Source organism: Balaenoptera ricei, chromosome 7 (genome assembly GCF_028023285.1).
Source record: "Balaenoptera ricei isolate mBalRic1 chromosome 7, mBalRic1.hap2, whole genome shotgun sequence".
NCBI classification, from domain to species: Eukaryota; Metazoa; Chordata; class Mammalia; order Artiodactyla; family Balaenopteridae; genus Balaenoptera; species Balaenoptera ricei.
The window spans coordinates 65942921-65964646 of NC_082645.1; the positions used below are offsets into that span (position 1 = coordinate 65942921).

Sequence of the window (21726 nt, forward strand, 5' to 3'; positions counted from 1 at the left end):
GGGAGATGTTGTGGGCATGTGGCTGTTATGTTTGGAAAGACTAAGCTCAAATCCTTCTATCTAAGTCCTTATAAGAGGCACATAATTATAGGACTCTGTCATCTTCGGTACAAAATGCACAAAATAAAATTTTTGTTCTATCTGTACATCCCATGGAAACATTTGCATAGTGAATGAGGTAGACTACATTTTATACGTTCCTAAACAGCCTCACCTTCTCACCTGGCTGTCTTAGGGAAGCCTACACTTTCTTCAGAGATCAGATCAAAGCCTCTTCAGATTCTTCAAGTAAGACTCATCCTCCCTTTCCTAGGCCCTCACAACATGTCCTAGAACATCTTACTGCTGACCTTGCCTTCTTCCTTGTGCAGTTCCCGCATGGCATAGCACATCTGGGATTTATCTTTGTCTCTTATGGCCCCAACACAAGTGCCTTGAACACTGTAGTTGATTATTGAATTGGTAAGACCTTGCCTGAGGTCCTATCATGCTCTAAGAGTTTATAAACATTTTCTGGGATCTGGGTTGTTCAAATTAGACTACAGAAATGACCTCAATAAAGGACTCTCTTCACACTTAAAAAATCTTGTCTCCTTATAATCATATTTTATGTTGACCTTTTATACCATTAATTTAATGCATTAGTAATCAGCACTGGCAAATAGTAACCTCACAGCCAGAAGGTTAAATTATAAAGTGTCTTTTATAATCAAGTAAGAGTATGGCAGTCATCAAACTTAAACAAACTAACCTGAGATTTGCTTTTACCACAAATCTTATAAATATTCCACCAGATTCTATTCAATATGAAGGTAAGAGATTCAAAGCCAGAACTTCAGGTCTTTGAAGGTCTCTCTTTAAAATGAGCTGGTGAATAAAATGCTGGTGAGAGAACTCAAAATTTCAGAGCAAAAAGTACATCACTCTACCAAGGCCAACTGCTCTTCATGGACACAAATATGTTCTTTTTATTAGCAATTTGGAATAACAATTAAAAACATTCATTTTATTGAGATTTTTATATAAAAACTGAGAAAACAATTCTTCACAGTAGTTATGAAAATATAAGAGAAAGTGCTGAGCTTCTGAAACACAGTAATCTTCCTATCTCCCCTATCTTTCCCTGGGCCATGTGTGGTAGTGCTGTGATCCTCAATTAAAAAGCTTATTTATAAGGAAGGTAAAGACTAGGGAATAGGGGCTTCCCTGGTGGCGCAGTGGTTGAAAATCTGCCTGCCAATGCAGGGGACACGGGTTCGAGCCCTGGTCTGGGAAGATCCCACATGCCGCGGAGCAACTGGGCCCGTGAGCCACAATTACTGAGCCTGCGCGTCTGGAGCCTGTGCTCCGCAACAAGAAAGGCCGCGATAGTGAGAGGCCCGCGCACGGCAATGAAGAGTGGCCCCCGCTCGCCGCAACTAGAGAAAGCCCTCGTACAGAAACGAAGACCCAACACAGCCATAAATAAATAAATTAATTAATTAAAAAATGGTCCACATCAAAAAAATCTTAAAAAAAAAAGACTAGGGAATAACAAGAATACTACTAAGGCTTGCAATGAAAAGTAAGCTAAGAAGAAGAAGTAATTATTTTCAATTATACCACATTCTACAAAATAGCAAAAAACTCCCATTACATTTCGTGTAATATGAGAAAAAGCTCTTTGATCCATGAATGGGCTAATCCAACAGCTATTCACATAATTCCTGTCCTTTTCAGGGAGAATAGCAATCAATGATCAAGAAGGAAAGTACAAGTCACAAAAAGCATGAAATCTTACTTTTTCATCATCTTCAGTAAATGGAGCACCTTCAGGAATCTTATTTATCGCTTGGGCCACACCGATAATCTCACCATCACTGCTTCGGATAGGCATGCACAGTAATGATTTTGTCTTGTATCCAGTTAGCTTGTCAATTTCATCATTGAATCTTCGATCCTAAAAATAAGACAGAGAGGGCATCATTAACTGCATTTGCATTGTTGTCAGGGAGAAGGAGAGAGAATGTTTCTGTGTGTGATACCTTATCACTGGGAACTTCACCTCACGGATTTTTAATAACAAGAACAGATTTGATTTCATGTTGAATTCACCAAAGGAACATAAATGAAAATAAATCACCACCATAGTTTTTAACCATGGTAAATGAAGAGAGAAACTTTAAACCCCACTACAACAATATATCAAAATTGGGGAAGGGGCAAGTGTTTTTAATAGAACTTCACACTGTGCTATTTATTAAAATATGTTATTTCACATAGACAACTGGCTATGAAGTATCATATAAGAAATATATATTAAGCATTATGAAAAAGTATGCAGAAAAAGCAATGTTTCCTTGGTCAAAATGATCCTGTGAAAAAAATATAACTTATGAGCCCATAGTGATACTTTTTAAATATTTTTAAAAATGTTTTTAATGTGGTGGGTAGGGAGGAGGTAAAAGGCTTCTTTATAGAATGTCAGCTAAAAAATGTAGAAGGACTGATAAAATTATATAATATCTATTTTGCAACTATGGATACAATAATGGATACAAGCAAGGATCAATAGATGCCAATACCATTGGATGAAAAATTGTTATTCAACAGGGTATTCACTTAGTCTCAAAGTGCCTCATTAAATTCAAAGAGAAAAAGATGTCTTTATCATTATCTGGTAGACATCATATTAAACAAGTAATCAAACTTAGCATCACCATTAATGAGACAAAACAGCACCATGCACGCCTCCTGATGTGATGCAATGAAAAGGACACAACGTCATCAAGAATGTGGAATGTTCTTGTCAAAGAGCTGAATCTGATCATTCAGGAAAAGAAAATTAAGAAAAATGCAGATAATTGCTCATTCTATCAGAAGCCTGACCTGCACTTTTCAAAAATGTCAGTATCATGAGAGATGAAATAAATTAAAAATAAAAATAAAGCCATGGGAGCTGTGCTGGCTTAAAGAAGACTGAAGAGACCTGAAACCTAAATGAAATGAGAGATCCTTCATTGAAAATTGTTATGCAATTTGGGAGGAAGACAATTAGAGAAAGTTGAACAAGGACTTTACATTAGATAATATCATTGTATCAATATAAATTTTCTTGGGTGTGATAGTGGTATTGTAATTATGTAGGAGAATGTTATTTTTAGGATATACATGCTAGAGTATGTTGAGGTGAAATGTCATACTACCTTCAACTTACTTTCAAATGGAAAGAAAGAGAAAGAAAAGGAAGGAAGGAAGGAAGGGAGGAAGAAAGAAAGAAAGAAAGAGAAGGACTTCCCTGGTGGTCCAGTAGTTAAGGCTCTGTGCTTCCGCTGCAGGGGGCACGGTTTTGATCCCTGGTTGGGGAACTAAGATCCCGCATGCCGAGTGGGCCAAAAAAAAAAAAAAGAAGAAGAAAGGAAAGGAAGGGAAGGGAAGGGAGAAAAAAGAAGGAAGAAAGGAGAGTGAGAGAGAGAGAAAAGACTGGCTCCTAAAAGGGTAATAGGGACTAAAAACATTCCAAGGAAGAAGATAAACTGGATCCAGGCTCACTGTTTCAAGCCAGGGGCTGAAGTGAGGCTTCTCCCAATGCTCTTGATATTTCCTTGTTAAAAGAGGCTTAAAAATCAAAAACAAAGCACTGCTGTCGACCACCATCGAGAGCTATGAATTTTATCTGACTGAGGGCCTAGGAAGGCCGGCTGCAGACAAGGTGATAACTTCAAGACCAAACAGTGCTGGGCTTCTATGACCTCTGTGATATCCCCAATATCAAAAGACCTCTGTGATATCCCCAATATCAAAAGACCTCTGTGATATCCCCAATATCAAAAGAACAGGAACCCTCTTTGTAATAAGGCCTGATTCTGGTCTGGCGCCTATGGAGGCCATTCTAAACCCTTAGTTAGGGAGAGGGGAGCCCTCAGGAGAGAGGGGAATCAAAACCCAGACAAAACCAAATCTCCTGCTCAAGATGAGCCTGCAACTAAACTTTCAGAAAAACACTAATTTGTATTACTTTTTTTTTCACTCACTGAGGAACCATTATGTGTCAGGCTGTGAGCTAGGAGATACAGCAGGAAACAAAAGAGGCATCATCCCTGCCTTCAATGAACTTGAAATTCAGTAGGTGAGGCAGATGACATATAAATGTATAATCATATATTGTGCTAAGTGATACTGAAGAAAAGACAAGGTGCCACGAGAGAGACTCAAAAGAAGGAACCTATTTTTATGGGGATCAAGGAAGTTCTCTCTGAAGACAGGACAAGTAAGCTGTGACATGAGTCACGAGTAATAATTTGCCAGTCAAATAATGGTGGGAAAAACGTTCCAGGAACCTGGAACAATGCACACGTGAAGGTCCTGAAGCAAGAAAAAGCTTAGTAATTTCCAAAAACTCAAAGGTCAAAGGCAAGAGCACGGGAAGCCAAAGGGAAAATGGAAGAGGAAGGCAGGGGCCAGATGGTACCAAGTCTTACAGGACCAGACAGGAGTTATATTATTCCTAAATGCAATGGAAAATCACTGAAGATCTTGAAGCAGAAGGATGCTATGATTCATTATGCAGCACTTAGCATTCTCTGAAATCATCATCTTAGTTTATTTGTTCTCCCACCACTGGTATATAAGATCTGAGAGAGCAAAGCTTTTATTTCTCATTTACTACTTCATACTGGCTTACTAGAGGTGTTCCACAACGCTTTTCCTGAGTAATAGGTGTTTTTTTTTAAAAGACTGTGTTGTAATTATGCAAATTATTAGAAAGTTGAAAAGGCCCTAAGGCCCCACATTTCACTCCATGGCATATATTTAGAGATACTATTGTACATGTACAGAAGAGATATGCACAAATGTTTACTGCAACATCAACTATGAAAAGAAAAAAACTGGAAATCACTTGAATATTCGTCAATAGAAGGATAAACAAATTATGATGTCTTGTTTTGATATACTATACAATTTAAAGGAATAAGCTAAAGCTACTTGTATTAACATGAACAAACATCAAAAACATGTTAAATGAAACAAGCTGCAATCTGATACCATGTATATAATACCACCAAAATTTAAAAACAATACTAAATATTATGTATGGATTCATACATGTAGCAACAGTATAACGCATGCATGGGAATAATAAAGTCTAAATTGATATAAGTGGTTACCGCCAGGGAGGAAGGGAGGAAATAGCATGAGGGAGAGGTAGAGGGAGGCTTCAACTCTAACAACACAATTTTCCTTCTTTAAAAAAAAAACTGTGAAGCAAATGTAGTACAATGCTAAAATTCTATAAACTTTGATGGTCTTTTCTGGTCTAAAGGTTTGAAATATTTTATAATAAAAAGTTTAAGAACTTTGTGGAAGATGATATAGGGTTGGAATAGGAGAAACCAGTAAGGAAATTTCAGTGGTCCAGGTTTGGCAAGAAGATGGTCTGGGTTAAAAGAAATGCAATGGAGCTAAGGAAAAATAGATGGATATGTTGAGTCTACAGTACTTCCTAATGAATTGGTTGGTGATGGGGGTCTAGAGAAAGAAGAATGAATCTCAGGTTTTAATTTGAGAAACTATATAGATGGAAGTGCCATTTACTGGAATGGGGAAGTTTGAGATGAAGGTGAAAGTCTACATATAAAGAAAGTCAAGAAGGTTGATAAATCAGTGAGGTATATCCTGCAACCTAAAATCAGTGGTTCTCCACCCTGGCTGCATGTGAGAATTACCTGAGAAGGTTTTCAAAGTACCAGTGCCTGGGCTTCACCCCATCCTAAATTGAATCAATCAATATGAAGCATTGGTTTTTAATTGATTTTAAATGCTCATAGCTGATTCTCACATGAGAACAATTGCCCAAAATGATAAAGGGCTTAGTCACTAGTAAGATCAATAAAGTTCACTGATAAGAAAAGCCTTAAAATGGGAAGGAACAAAGAGAGTGGAATGTATTCTGGTGGTTACATATCATTGGTGTGGACCATGTGAGACGACTTGAAAATCCACTCTGGAATAGGCAAGTCTTTCTGCTTTTACCTTTGTGATAGTCTGTATCTCTGGAGAAGGGCGTCATCCACCAAAGTCCAACTCTTAGTAAATCAACCACCAAGACTGTGGGGTATTCATTGCCAAAATATCCAAAGCCACATGACAACAATAGACACGGAGGTGCTTCATCATGACCAGGGGGAACAAAAATATAGTAAACCCTCCTCACCATCTCTCCAACTCTCTACACTCACCTGATAAACTTGTAACTTGAGGAGAAAAAGATAATTATGTTGATATATGTGGTAAGTGTTAATCTTCCAATTTAAAAGCTGGGAAGATAAATTTATTTTATTAAGTCTTAATGTTTTTTTAAAAATAATGCATCATAAAACATACTTTGTCCATGTCTTCATTACACTATTTATGGGATTATTCTCACAAATTAACTCAAAACTTGATATAATCCATCTAATGAGAGGTCAGAAGAGCTGATACAACTGCATACTTTCCAATTATATTAATCTCTAGATTAATTTTCCAATTTAAGAAAATGAAGAAAGTTGAGTCCAAAATTGAGGTATAAATTAATCATAGGAGATGAAGAAAACTAAGGAAATAATTAGATAAAGGAACATATTACTCTGATGTTACAGAGAGAGGGAAAGTTTGAAAATGGAAGATAGCAAAAAATAGATTTTGCTAGCCAAGCAATGACCACAAATGAGTGTAGTAGTAAAGGAAACATAGGGCATTGTGGAACACACAGTCTGAGGGAGGGGGGCGGCGGGGGGGGGAATCGCCCAAGGAAAGTGAAATTTTTAAGCTGACAGCCAAAGGATTGGTTTCCCAGGAAGAGGGAATAGTATTCAAAATTCAGAGGCAATAGGTAGCTGGTGAATTTGAGGAACTGAAAAAAGTTGAAGATGGTTCTCAAGGGAAGAGTCAGAGATGGAACAAAAAAGACCAGCTGGAAGCTGAAGAAGGGGTGCTTAGCGACCAGGTTTTGAATTGTAAATTTACCATAGAGGAAGAGGGAGTCACTAGAGGGTTTTAAGAAGGTAGGTGGGAGTAATATGGATGATTCTTCATTTTAGAAAGAGTTATTATGGCTTACATGTAAAGAATGAATGGGAGGTAAGAAGTCTAGGTGAGAGATAAACCATCTCTGGACTGGGATGGTGGCTATTGGTGGTAGGGGTGATGGGAAAGGACTGAGTTGAAAGATATTTAGGAGGTAGAATCAATAGGACTTGCTGATTAATTTGATGTATGGTTGCTAATGCTAGAGAAGTAAAAAATAGCTGCATATAGCCAGTGCAGGTACCTGGGTGAGTGGTAGATTCCCTGAGTGAGGAACACAGGGAGGGGACAGCTTCTGAGGGGGAAATAGGAGTTCCCTTGTGGATGTTTTGAGGTTTAGTTAACTATGGGCCATCCACACGGTGGTACTGCCCCCAAAGTAGTTTGAGATATAGGTAGGTAGGTAGGTAGATAGATAGATAGATAGGTGTTTTAATTTCAGGAAAAGGAAGGCAAGGAAGAGACTAATTAGATAAGAATGAGGGATTCTGCTCAATAACTTCACTTGAGGTCTTCACCACACTCACCAGCAAAGCTTCACAGAAGGCCAGGTATGGAGGAGACAGGAGCAAAGAGAAGGTAGAAACATTGGGCCTATTTACTGCTGGAGATGGAAACTTGAGTAGGAAACTAACAAACGCCTCTAGGTCTATAATGAAATATCACATGGAGAATGGTGTCCAATTTTTATTCATCTCCCTTAGGACAAAAAAAAAAAGAAATGATCTACAACAGGAGAGATTTCTAATAAATTAAAGTAAGGGTTTCTTTAATAAGGTTGTTAAAATCTGGAATGAGTTTCTTATGAATGTGGCAGACTCTTTTTTGCTTCGAGTATTTTTATGTCATAATATTTTTCGTATCACAGATACTTTAAGTGTAACTGTTCTTGAGAAGTGCAGGGATCTTCTCAGTGCTTTTGTGTAGACCTACTTTTTGCATGTGACACTCAGCTATGATTTTTAATATTTAAAAAGATAAGGTCGTAAGGCCAAAAGCAATTTTGACTTTTTAGCAATGGAACTGACCTGTGCCCGCTACAGAGAGAACAGTAAGTGCATGTACTTCTGACCCAGGACCTTGCAATTGCAGCCTCCTCTGCACATTCCTGAGTTGAATACAATGCCACAGAACACACCCAGAAAGCGGGTCCCACCTGCAAAGTCTGCTAAGGCTGCAGAAAGAACCAACTTCTGAAGTCTGAGCTTGCAGGTCCTTGAAAAAAGAGCTATGTTCACTGCACTCAAGAATCCCAGCCAGCCCCAGGGAGACATATTTTTGAGGCACATAAGAAGCCTCAAAGCAAAAGGGAATCTATCCGCTCTTCTTTTCACTTTCTCAGAGAAGCCACTCAAGGCTCCCTAAGGCAGGAGCCAGAGCTAAGAATCTTATTCAGACTCATAGCAAGGATGGGTCACATAAGATATCTTTTACCCTCTCTGTGTTTAAGGTTTCTCTCCCCAACACTTTATAGTAAAATTATCCAGTGCTCGTGATTAAGCCAAGAACTAGTCTTGACCACCATTTAACCTATAAGGGTGATTGTTTTAACCACAATCTCAACTCTACCTTGGGTCCTTCAGAGCCAAGATTATCAAACTCTTCAAGTCTGAGAACATCCACGTGATGAGAATTATGTTTTTAGAACATATGGATGAGAAAACATGTAAATGCAAAAAGCTCCTCTTAACTCCATGAAATGTTTAATGAATTTGTATCTGAGTTATTGTGTCCATAAATTATAGACGAAAAGTAATACAAGATGTGTGTATATATGGTAATTCTTCAGTCTACAAACACTGTTAGGTATTCATAAGAATAGAGCAGTGGTTGGCAACTGTTCCTAACATTGGAATTACTTGAGGAGCTTTAGGTAACTACTGATGCCCTAGCCCCATTCTGACCGATTAGATCATAATCGGTGGGAGGAGGGGTTGTGCAGGGGATCTGACTTCTAACTGTTGGTCCGGGTTAAGAACCACTGAATCAAAGGTCCCTTAATAAATCCAAGGCCTCCAGAGGTCTGAGGGGTCTTGTAAACCAAGACCCCTCAGAGCCCTCTAAAGCTCTTGCTTTAGAGCTTTCAGAACAAGATTGTTGGTTAGCTTTTGTTTTGTTTCAGTTTGTTAAGTTTTCCATCCCCTTTCCTCATAGGCTTAATACACTGGGCCTGCATACCTTACCCAGAATCCTCCTATCTTCCCCCCAACAAAGAAAGGTTTGGAGACCAAGTTCAGTCCCGCATTTCATCTACATCCTCTTTCAAATGCCTTATGGAGCTGCAATGTAGAGAAGCTAATGGAAATATAAAATAGAAAATGAATATGCTATTGAAACTCAAACCAAAGGATTGCCCACTGTCTGAAGCTTAAAAGAAAATTGCTTTTATTGGTACATCAATTAGTAACACTCATTTAATTCCAATTCATAAAAGCATCTCCTTACATTTATGACTGATCATAAACATCACTTATTTTCCAAAAACTGCTTGGAAAGCTAAGCTCTCAAAAATTTTGATTAGTCTTTAATCATTTGAAATGTACTATTCTGGTTTTCTCCATACAAAGAAGCATAACTAATTGTTCTGAACTGATGGAAGGCTTGAGAATATACTGCACAAAAACAAAGACACAGCATATGGTAAGTAGATAGCTAACGCTTTGGGCATCCTAATTTGATACTTGCTGAGAAAAAGTGCAAAATTATCATGGTTGTTCCTAATATGTATTCACAGAATGTCATTGCTCAACAGCGAACAAAAATCTTGTCTCTGAATTCTTTCACAAAGAAACGTGTAGAGCTTTAAACAGTATAAAATATTACCAAAAAGTATGTATGTTTTTGAAGCGTCACTCTTATATGGACCTGAAGTGGTGTGGTAGGTGGTGGAGCAGTTTATAAATATGTACAGGTCACCTCTATTTGGTAAATGCTTAATGGGCACACTTTCAATTAAGTCTTCCAAGCTGAATTAGTGTTTAACAGACACCATAAAAGAATTTAATATGAGGTTTAGAAAGAGCCATTGTTATTACCAAGTTACTTTGTTATTGGTCATTGTTATTACCAAGTCACTGTTCTTTAGGTGCATTTCTAAAGTAAACTTGGTTTGCTGATTTTATTTCTTTGTTCTGCCTTTCTTAGTTGGCACTTTTCTTTGGTCCTGTCTTATTGTTGTCATCATGACTATTATTATTTATCTTTCTTATGAGAAATACAAATATATCTCAAGGCATAAGACACAGGAAAATGGAAGAACCACAGCACAGGTGAAACCAAAGTTGGTGAGGTGGTATGAAAGAAAATGTGAAATCTTAAACTTCTTTAATACGTAGCACAGATATCTACTAAGGATATATTGTAAGTGTGCAGATAAATTGTATGTAGAGTTAAAATTCAACTCCATGTTCTATAAGATTTATTGTGTATAATTAAAATGTCTGAGCCAAAGACCAGTATATGAAGAGACAGCCATAGGAAGAGTCAGCTGGCCAGAAGCACCTTTCTTCCTGTCACAGTGGAGCCATCTAAGAAATTTGGGGAATCAGGGAGATGAGGCTACAGGTGGAACCAAGAAGGCCATGAAGTCTGTAAATATGGACAAGGGATTGTCAACATGGAGTTGTGAGTCAAAGCCAAACAGTCAGGAACCAGGGAATATAGGGAAAGCCAAGGTCAAAAGAGTGATGCATGAAAAGCCAGATCTGAATCAGGGGTACAGCTTAACAGAGACACACCAGAGATTTGGTCTCATTTATTTGTTAAAACCTAACAAGGATCAATATATTGCAAATCCTCATAACACATGAGCTCAAAATGGGAAAGTTGCCCTCAAGTTGCAACTTCAGTAACCTGATGCTGACTTCTCTGCTTAACACATTTCACCTTTCAAAGAAAGAGATGATAAGGAAAGAGATGATAAGGAGATGATAAGGAGTGGCCATTTATATATATTGTTCCATTTAAAGCCAATAAAAGTTTAATTGATGTTTAATGTTGGTTTAGAAAATTTTAAGGTGTTCTAAATCACAGTAGCTTTTCCAGGTTAAAACCATTTTATGATATTGCCAAAATAATGACAGGAAACATACTTATTAAACTGTTAAAGTTTTTTTTTTATGGCTATGAAGATCTGAGTTGTTTTCCCAAGATTTGCTCTTTAGTAAGTTGTACTTTTCAGGCAAAGCAAAGCAGGGCTGTGCCAATTCAGGCTTGTAAGCAGTCATTTCCACTGGGGCATCAGAGTCTTGCTGGGCTGAATCTGCTTCTTGTTGGTTCAATATTTACTATGAAGAAGAGCTTGAAGTATAGAGCTTGAAGTTATTTTAAATACTAAGTCATTTTACGTTTCCATTTTATTAACGGGATGTTGCAATCAGTTGTAAACTAATAAACTTATAAAGTGATTGGCACAAAGACTCTTTGAACAAAAACTGCACAGTTAAGTACAAAAAGTAATTTGGAGACCTAAAGTTTTTGCTATAGTCATAACAATGGCTTTTACATTGAAAGACTAATAGGAACTCTACATATATTAATTCTTTTATAAAACCTGACTTAGATCAGTGTACTCTCCATTTTATTGCCTTACCAGAATCAGTCCTGTTGGGTTGGTAGTAGATTTTTTTATATACCCAGATTTGATTTAAAAGTAAACTCTAGTTATTAAGCACTTTTAAAAAGAAATCCAGAAGCACATTTTTTCTGCACAAACCAATTACAAAGTTCAAAAGTGTTTCTTATGCTTTGAGACTCAGTTTTTAACTTTGTAAACCACATCTGAGAGACTTGGCACTTCTGCATTATTGTGTTTAATTTCCTTTTTTAAAAGAAAAAAAAAAGTAAAAAAAAAAAAACAAAAAAAACCCAAAAACCTAACAAGGATCATAGAAAGAGATCAGATTTGTGGTTACCAGAGGCAGGGCATGGGGGCAGGGGGAATTGGATGAAGGTAGTCAAAAGGCACAAACTTCCAGTTATCAGACAAGTAAGTACTAGGGATATAATGTACAACATCATATAATGAACACTGTGTGTGTCATATTTGAAAGTTGTTAAGAGAGGAAATCTTAAGACTTCTCATCACAAGGGAAATTTTTTTTTCTATTTCTTTAGTTTTGTATCTATACAAGATGATGGATGTTCACTAAACTTATTGTGGTAATCATTTTATGATGTATTTCAGTCAAATCATTATGCTGTACACCTTAAACTTATACAGTGCTGTATGTCAATGAAATCTGGATAAAACTGAAAGGAAAATTAAATAAAAGCTCTGGGTTTAAAAAAAAACACAACAAGGACCAACTCCAACAAAAAGCCTGTTTTACTCTTCCCACTGTGACCAATTGGGACAACCTGAAAAGTTGGCCCCCAAATGAAACTAATTGGTAAACAGCTGTATCAATCAGATTCTGACTTTCCCACATTTATGGCAAATACAGTAATTTCTAGTATCAAAGTGTATAAGTTATATTTTAATACATATGTTATTTAGGTTGTACTATTAATATGTGGAAGTTACTGTTTTTGTTTGACAGAAGTTTAATGTTAAAAAGTAATTTTAGACTTCTCCTCAGACAATTGGTGAAAAAAGTGGCCTACACCATTCAGAGTCACATTATTGCTGTTGAAATAGAAGCCCAGAGAGAGCCGTGTGGCTGAGAGGGTCTTGGTGCTCTGGCGGGGTGTCAGGTCTGTGCCTCTGAGATGGGAGAACCAAGTTCAGGACACTGGTCGACCAAAGACCTCCTGGCTCCAAGTAATATCAAATGGCGAAAGCTCTCCCAGAGATAACCATCTCAATGCTAAGACCGAGCTCCATTCAATGACCAGCAAACTACAGTGCTGGACACCCTATGCCAAACAACTAGCAAGACAGGAACACATCACCACCCATTAGCAGAGAGGCTGCGTAAAATCATAATAAGGTCACAGACACCCCAAAACACACTACCAGAAACAATCTTGCCCACCAGAAACACAAGATCAAGCCTCATCCACCAGAACACAGGCACCAGTTCCCTCCACCAGGAAACCTACACAACCCACTGAACCAACGGTAGCCACTGGGGGCAAACACCAAAAACAACAGGAACTATGAACCTGCAGTCTGCGAAAAGGAGACTCCAAACACAGTAAGTTAAGCAAAGTGAGAAGACAGAGAAACACACAGCAGACGAAGGAGTAAGGTAAAAACCCACCAGAGCAAACAAATGAGGAGGAAATAGGAAGTCTACCTGAAAAAGAATTCAGAGTAATGACAGTAAAGAGGATCCAAAACCTTGGAAATAGAATGGAGAAAATACAAGGAACGTTTAACAGGGACCTAGAAGAACCAAAGAGCAAACAAACAGTGATGAACACCACAATAAATGAAATTTAAAATTCTCTAGAAGGAATCAAGAGCAGAAAAACTGAGGCAGAAGAACAGATAAGTGACCTGGAAGATGAAAGAGTGGACATAACTACCACAGAGCAGAATAAAGAAAAAAGAATGAAAACAATTGAGGACAGTCTCAGAGACCTCTGGGACAACATTAAATGCACCAACATTCCAATTATAGGGGTCCCAGAAACGAAGAGAAAACGAAAGGGACTGAGAGAACATCTGAAGAGATTATAGTTAAAAACTTCCCTAATATGGGAAAGGAAATAGTCAATCAAGTCCTGGAAGCACAGAGAGTCCCATACAGGATAAATCCAAGGAGAAACATGCCAAGACACATATTAATCAAACTATCAAAAGTTAAATACAAAGACAAAATATTAAAAGCAACAAGGGAAAAACAACAAATAACATACAAGGGAATCCACATAAGGTTAACAGCTGATCTTTCAGCAGAAACTCTGCAAGCCAGAAGGGAGTGGCAGGACATATTGAAAGTGATGAAAGGGAAAAACCTACAACCAGGATTACTCTACCAAGCAAGAATCTCATTCAGATTTGACGGAGAAATTAAAACCTTTACAGAGAAGCAAAAGCTAAGAGAATTCAGCACCACCAAACCAGCTTTACAACAAATGCTAAAGGAACTTCTCTAGGCAGGAAACTCAAGAGAAGGAAAAGACCTACAATAACAAACCCAAAACAATTAAGAATATGGTAATAGGAACATACATATTGATAATCACCTTAAATGTAAATGGATTAAATGCTCCAACCAAAAGACACAGACTGGCTGAATGGATACAAAAACAAGACCCATATATATGCTGTCTACAAGAGACCCACTTCAGACCTAGGGACACATACAGACTGAAAGTGAGGGGATGGAAAAAGATATTCCATGCAAATGGAAATCAAAAGAAAGCTGGAGTAGCAATACTCATATCAGACAATATAGACTTTAAAATAAAGACTATTAAAAGAGACAAAGAAGGACACTACATAATGATCAAGGGATCAATCCAAGAAGAGGATATAACAATTGTAAATATATATGCACCCAACATAGGAGCACCTCAATACATAAGGCAAATGCTAACAGCCATAAAAGGGGAAAATTGACAGTAACACAATCAGAGTAGGGGACTTTAACACCCCACTTTCACCAATGGACAGTCATGCAAAATGAAAATAAATAAGGAAACACAAGCTTTAAATGACACACTAAACAAGATGGACTTAATTGATATGTATAGGACATTCCATCCAAAAACAACAGAATACACTTTCTTCTCAGGTGCTCATGGAACATTCTCCAGGATAGATCATATCTTGGGTCACAAATCAAGCCTTGGTAAATTTTAGAAAATTGAAATCGTATCAAGTACTTTTTCTGGCCACAACGCTGTGAGACTAGATATCAATTACAGGAAAAAACCTAAAAAATACAAATACATGGAGCCTAACAATATGCTACTAAATAACTAAGAGATCACTGAAGAAATCCAAGAGGAAATCAAAAAATACCTAGAAACAAATGACAAAGAAAACACGATGACCCAAAATGTATGGGATGCAACAAAAGCAGTTCTAAGAGGGAAGTTTATAGCAATATAATCCTACCTTAAGACACAATAAAAATCTCAAACAAACAAACTTTACACCTAAAGCAATTAGAGAAACAGGAACAAAAAAACCCAAAGTTAGCAAAAGGAAAGAAATCATAAACATCAGATCAGAAATAAATGAAAAAGAAATGAAGGAAACAATAGCAAAGATCAATAAAACTAAAACCTGGTTCTTTGCGAAGAGAAACAAAATTGAAAAACCATTAACCAGACTCATCAAGAAAAAAAGGGAGAATACTCAAAAAAATAGAATTAGAAATGAAAAAGGAGAAGTAACAACTGACACTGCAGAAATACAAAAGATCATGAGAGATTACTACAAGCAACTATATGCCAATAAAATGGACAACCTGGAAGAAATGGACAAATTCTTAGAAAAGCACAACCTTCAGAGACTGAACCAGGAAGTAATAGAAAATATAAACATACCAATCACAAGCACTGAAATTGAGACTGTGATTAAAGTCTTCCAACAAACAAAAGTCCAGGACCAGATGGCTTCACAGGTGAATTCTATCAAATATTTAGAGAAGAGCTAACACCTATCCTGCTCAAACTCTTCCAAAATATAGCAGAGGGAGGAACACCCCAAACTCATTCTATGAGGCGACCATCACCCTGATACCAAAACCAGACAAAGATGTCACAAAGAAAGAAAACTACAGGCCAATATCACTGATGAACATAGATGCAAAAATGCTCAACAAAATACTAGGAAACAGAATCCAACATTAAAAGGATCATACACCATGATCAAGTGGGGTTTGTCCCAGGAATGCAAGAATTCTTCAATATATGCAAATCTATCAATGTGATACACCATATTAACAAATTGATGGAGAAAAACCATATGATCATCTCAATAGATGCAGAAAAAGCTTTCAACAAAATTCAACACCCATTTATGATAAAAACTCTCCAGAAAGTAGGCATAGTGAGAACCTACCTCAACATAATAAAGGCCATATATGACAAACCCACAGCCAACATCATTCTCAATGGCGAAACACTGAAACAATTTCCTCTAAGATCAGGAAGAAGACAAGTTTGTCCACTCTCACCACTGTTATTCAACATAGTTTTGGAAGTTTTAGCCACAGCAATTAGAGAAGAAAAAGAAATAAACGGCATCCAAATTGAAAAAGAAGAAGTAAAACTGTCACTGTTTGCAGATGACATGATACTATACACAGAGAATCCTAAAGATGCTACCAGAAAACTACTAAAGCTAATCAATGAGTTTAGTAAAGTAGCAGGATACAAAGTTAATGCACAGAAGTCTCTTGCATTCCTATACACTAATGATGAAAAATCTGGAAGAGAAATTAAGGAAACACTTCCATTTACCATTGCAACACAAAGAATACCTAGGAATAAACCTACCTAGGGAGACAAAAGACCTGTATGCAGAAAACTATAAGACACTGATGAAAGAAATTAAAGATGATCCAAACAGATGGAGAGATATACTATGTTCTTGGATTGGAAGACTCAACATTGTGAAAATGACTCTACTACCCAAAGCAATCTACAGATTCAATTTAATACCTATCAAACTACCAATGGCATTTTTCACAGAACTAGAACAAAGAATTTCACAGTTTGTATGGAAACACAAAAGACTCCGAAGAGCCACAGCAATCTTGAGAAGGAATAACAGAGCTGGAGGAATCAGACTCCCTGACTTCCAACTATACTACAAAGCTACAGTAATCAAGACAGTATGGTACTGGCACAAAAACAGAAATATAGATCAATGGAACAGGAGAGAAAGGCCAGAGCTAAACCCACACACATATGGTCACCTTATCTTTGATAAAGGAGGCAGGAATATACAATGGAGAAAAGACAGACTCTTCAATAAGTGGTGCTGGCAAAACTGGACAGCTCCATGTAAAAGAATGATCCCTAACACCATACACAAAAATAAACTCAAAATGGATTAAAGACCTAAATGTAAGGCCAGACACTATAAAACTCTTAGAGGAAAACATAGGCAGAACACTCTATGACTTAAATCACAGCAAGATCCTTTTTGACCCACCTCCTAGAGAAATGGAAATAAAAACAAAAATAAACAAATGGGACCTAATGAAACTTAAAAGCTTTTGCCCAGCAAAGGAAACCATAAACAAGACGAAAAGACAACCTTCAGAATGGGAGAAAATATTTGCAAATGAAGCAACTGACAAAGGATTAATCTCCAAAATATACAGGCAGCTCATGCAGCTCAATATCAAAAAAACAAACAACCCAATCCAAAAATGGGCAGAAGACATAAATAGACATTTCTCCAAATAAGAGATACAGATTGCCAACAAACACATGAAAGGATGCTCAACATCACTAATCATTAGAGAAATGCAAATCAAAACTACAATGAGGTATCACCTCACAGCAGTCAGAATGGCCATCATCAAAAAATCTACAAACAATAAATGCTGGAGAGGGTGTGGAGAAAAGGGAACCCTCTTGCACTGCTGGTGGGAACATAAATTGATGCAGGCACTGTGGAGAACAGTACGGAGGTTTCTTAAAAAAACTAAAAATAGAACTACCATACGACCCAGCAATCCCACTACTGGGCATATACCCTGAGAAACCATAATTCAAAAAGAGTCATGTACCACAATGTTCATTGCAGCTCTATTTACAATAGGCAGGACATGGAAACAACCTAAGTGTCCATAGACAGATGAATGGATAAAGAAGATGTGGCACATATATACAATGGAATATTACTCAGCCATAAAAAGAAACGAAATTGAGTTATTTGTAGTGAGGTGGATGGACCTAGAGTGTGTCATACAGAGTGAAGTAAGTCAGAAAGAGAAAAACAAATACCGTGTGGTAACACATATATATGGAATCTAAAAAAAAAAAAAAAAAATCGTTCTGAAGAACGTAGGGGCAGGACAGGAATAAAGATGCAGATGTAGAGAATGGACTTGAGGACATGGGGATGAGGAAGGGTAAGCTGGGACGAAGTGAGAGAGTGGCATGGACTTATATACAGTACCAAATGTAAAACAGATAGTTAGTGGGAAGCAGCCGCATAGCACAGGGAAATCAGCTCGGTGCTTTGTGACCACCTAGAGGGGTGGGATAGGGAGGGTGGGAGGGAGACGCAAGAGGGAGGAGATATGGGGATATATGTATATGTATAGCTGATTCACTTTGTTATAAAGCAGAAACTGACACACCACTGTTCAGCAATTATACTCCAATAAAGACGTTAAAAAAAAAAGTAGTTTTAAAGTTTGCTTTAAAAGTTCTAAAAATTCTAAAACCTTTTAAAACATATTTTCAAATGTTTTTAAAAACATTTTGAATCATTCTTTCTTGCGAGAATATGATGATAAAAGTACACGATTACCTGATATTAAAATATATCTTAGGGACTTCCATAGTGGCACAGTGGTTAGGAGTCCACCTGCCAATGCAGGGGACACAGGTTCGAGCCCTGGTCCGGGAGGATCCCACATGCTGCGGGGCAACTGGGCCCATTCACCACAACTACTGAGCCTGCGCTTTGTTGCCCGTGGGCCACAACTACTGAGCCCACATGCCACAACTACTGAAGCCCACACACCTAAAGCCCATGCTCCAGAACAAGAGAAGCCACTGCCATGAGAAGCCCATGCAATGCAACAAAGAGTAGCTCCCACTTGCCGCAACTAGAGAAAGCTCATGTGCAGCAACGGAGACCCAGCACAGCCAAAAACGAATAAATAAATTTATTAAAAAAAAAAAAGTATATATATATGTATATCTTAAAGCTACAATAAATTAAAACAATGTGATACTGGTTCAAAAAATAGAAAAATTGATGAGAGTATAATGCCAAATATATATGTGTATATATACATATGTATATATGTGTGTGAATAAATGTATTTAATCGTAAGAGTGTCATTTCAAATCAGTCAGAAAATAATAAATTATTCAATTAGTTACATATTTGGGAAAAGTAAGATTCTTTCCTCACATTATACATCAAAACTAATTTCAAGCAGAATTTGAAGATAAATATACTCATCTCTTGATGAATTACAAAAGTGGAACAGATCACTCAAACCCTGCCAAGACACATTTCTTATTTTAACATGAAATACTAGGAGAAAAATGTCTGAATATTAATTATAATAGTCGATAATATGAGAATGCATATATTCCAGATATTATCAAGTAAATCCTAAATTTGCACTCAGAAAAGTCAATGGCCTTATATTCAACTGTTGGCCTTCTTTTCCACCAAATCTTTAACCAAAGCAGCCAATAAAAGTAAGATTAATTCCATTTCTTTCATTTGTTCATTTCAGCTAAGATTCTTATCAGAAGTACAAATGATCGAAAGTTTTCAGTAAAAGAATGAATAATGACATGATAAACTATAAACTAAATCATCATTTACTTTACTTGGAAATTATATTAAAACATTTTTATAATTTAAAAAGTTAAATGTCAAAAATAAAATAATAAAAGAATGGAAGGAATATAACTGGAAATTTGTCTGATCTCACTAGAGGGAAGTCTTTCAACCCATAATACCAAAAGGAGGAAACATAAACACTAATAGATTTGACTAATAAAAATTTTAAATTTCAGTACCTAAAAAATAATACAAAGAATTAAAAGTAAAATAAAATTGGAAAAATATTTTTAAACACATCTGGCTGACAAAGTGTTAAATCCTAAACATACAGAATTCTTACTAATTAATGAGGAAAAATGAGCAATGGGTAAGAATCAGAAATTAACATAATAAAGAATTGATGGGAAAAAATTGTCTCATATTTCACATAAATATTTGAAAACTGTCAAATTACCACAACAGTTATAGTTTTTCTGTGAAACTGGCAAAGATTTAAAATCTGAGGTGTCAAGATACCTAGATTTATTGAAAGTTTTTGTGAAAAGTTTTTGTATAAAAGTCTACTTTTATACATTGCTGGCGAGAATACAAGTTAGTGCAATATATATGGAGGACAATGTGGCAGTAAGCAACAAAAACCTTTAAAATATTCATACTTTTCAATACAATAATTTTATTTCTAGGAATTCATAAGAAAAAATTGAAAAATACCTAAATATTCAACAGGAACTTGATTATGTTATGGTATATTCACACTATCGCTAAAAAAGTTTATAGATTATTATTATACATGTTATAAATAATTTTATTCTGACATGAGAAAGTGACACAAGGAAAAGAAGTTTAAAAAACAGTATTAATTAGCATAGCTACATCAAAGTGATGGGCTTACCATTCAGGACAGCACTACAGCTTCAGAAGTGCCCTCCATAAAGATAGAAGTCTTTATATTATTGAACTGCCAGTAAAATACATAGGCAAGATATACCAAATGACAACTGTCAAGATGGCGGTGAGTCAATCTTCATAAGTAATATAAATATGTGAAAAACAGACAGCATAGCACTCTATACTTTTAGCAGGATATAGCAGCCATCTAAATGGCCCTGTTAGTTTTTAAAGCCATTATCATCTTGGCTATAAAACTCTTTACCATAAAAATTAAGTCCAACTGAATTGCTACATGGAATGCTAAAGGAATTTGATATTTTCTGAAAATCACAGAGAGCTAAGAACAAAAAGACTGTCAAGATGCTATAGTTGGGCAATGTTCTGATATGTGAAGTGGATGGATCTTTCAACTCTCTCAGCCTCTAACCCTTTCCACATTTAATTGGTAAACATCACAGCAACTTAATTTGGCATACCGTATACAGTATAATGGTGGAAAACATCTGATTTTCCAAAAGGATGAATACTGGCAACCAAAAACTAGTAGCCTCATATTGGTTTCTAAAACAAAATTCTCAACAAACTATTAAACCAGTAGATGTAAGTTTGGAAGAAAATGATAAAAACAAATCTTCCAACCACAAGATTGCTTTCAGCCACTGAAAACCCAGGTTAGAAAAAGCCACATCATCCACTGCAAAGAGGACTTGGAAGCAGCATGTCACTACTTCCCACTGATCTTCCAGGTGGACCCCTGCGGCTAGCTGGTTCCATGCACATTCCTTTCCCCACTGTCAGCCACTGTGTCCCTGAAGCCCTTCTTTCCTGTTCTTAGGCCAGGCTCTATTCCCCTGGTGCTCACCCTAGCTTGGCTGCAAATAAGCAGCTGAGCTGAGAGTACTCAGACTCCCTCCAGAAGGTATACCGCCATGTGCTCCACAAAACAATGGGGGCATGTATCTCCAGCCCTCAGATTTGAGAGTAAGAGTGATGAATCAAACTGAAGGTGTCAACACGTGGTTTGTTTCCACCAGAGGATTGTTTTCATCAACAGGAATTATTCATAAATAGTCCAGAGAGACACAGGAGTGGACTCAGCACCCAGGGTGCCTTTTCCTGGATAAAGCACCAAGATACTTTCTAAGAAATGCTTGTAGGTAGGAGCCTTCTAGACATACACACTGGAGAACTGAGTCAGCCTGATTTTTGGCAGCTTTGTCTAAGTTATTCCATCTTGGATAGAGTTGGTTAGTGCCTCCTAGAACTGGTCTCCTGCCTGCTGCCTTGTTCCAGATATTTCCTAGGCCAGCTGGCAGAACTCTGCACTGGCTGTTTTATGAACTAGATCAAGCCCTTAGCAGAGCCAGTTAATTATACCGTTCATCATATTTTGCAGG

The 21726-nt window shown here is 37.0% G+C and overlaps 1 protein-coding gene across 1 annotated transcript in view; it reads right to left on the minus strand.

The window, feature by feature from the left end:
• The window catches only part of PDE11A (phosphodiesterase 11A), a 423612-nt gene that overhangs the window by 367479 nt on the left and 34407 nt on the right, over positions 1 to 21726 (minus strand). Inside the window, exon 2 of the mRNA XM_059927271.1 lies at positions 1781 to 1939. Within this exon, the coding sequence (XP_059783254.1) occupies positions 1781 to 1939 (159 nt within the window). The remainder of the gene's footprint in view (positions 1 to 1780; positions 1940 to 21726) is intronic.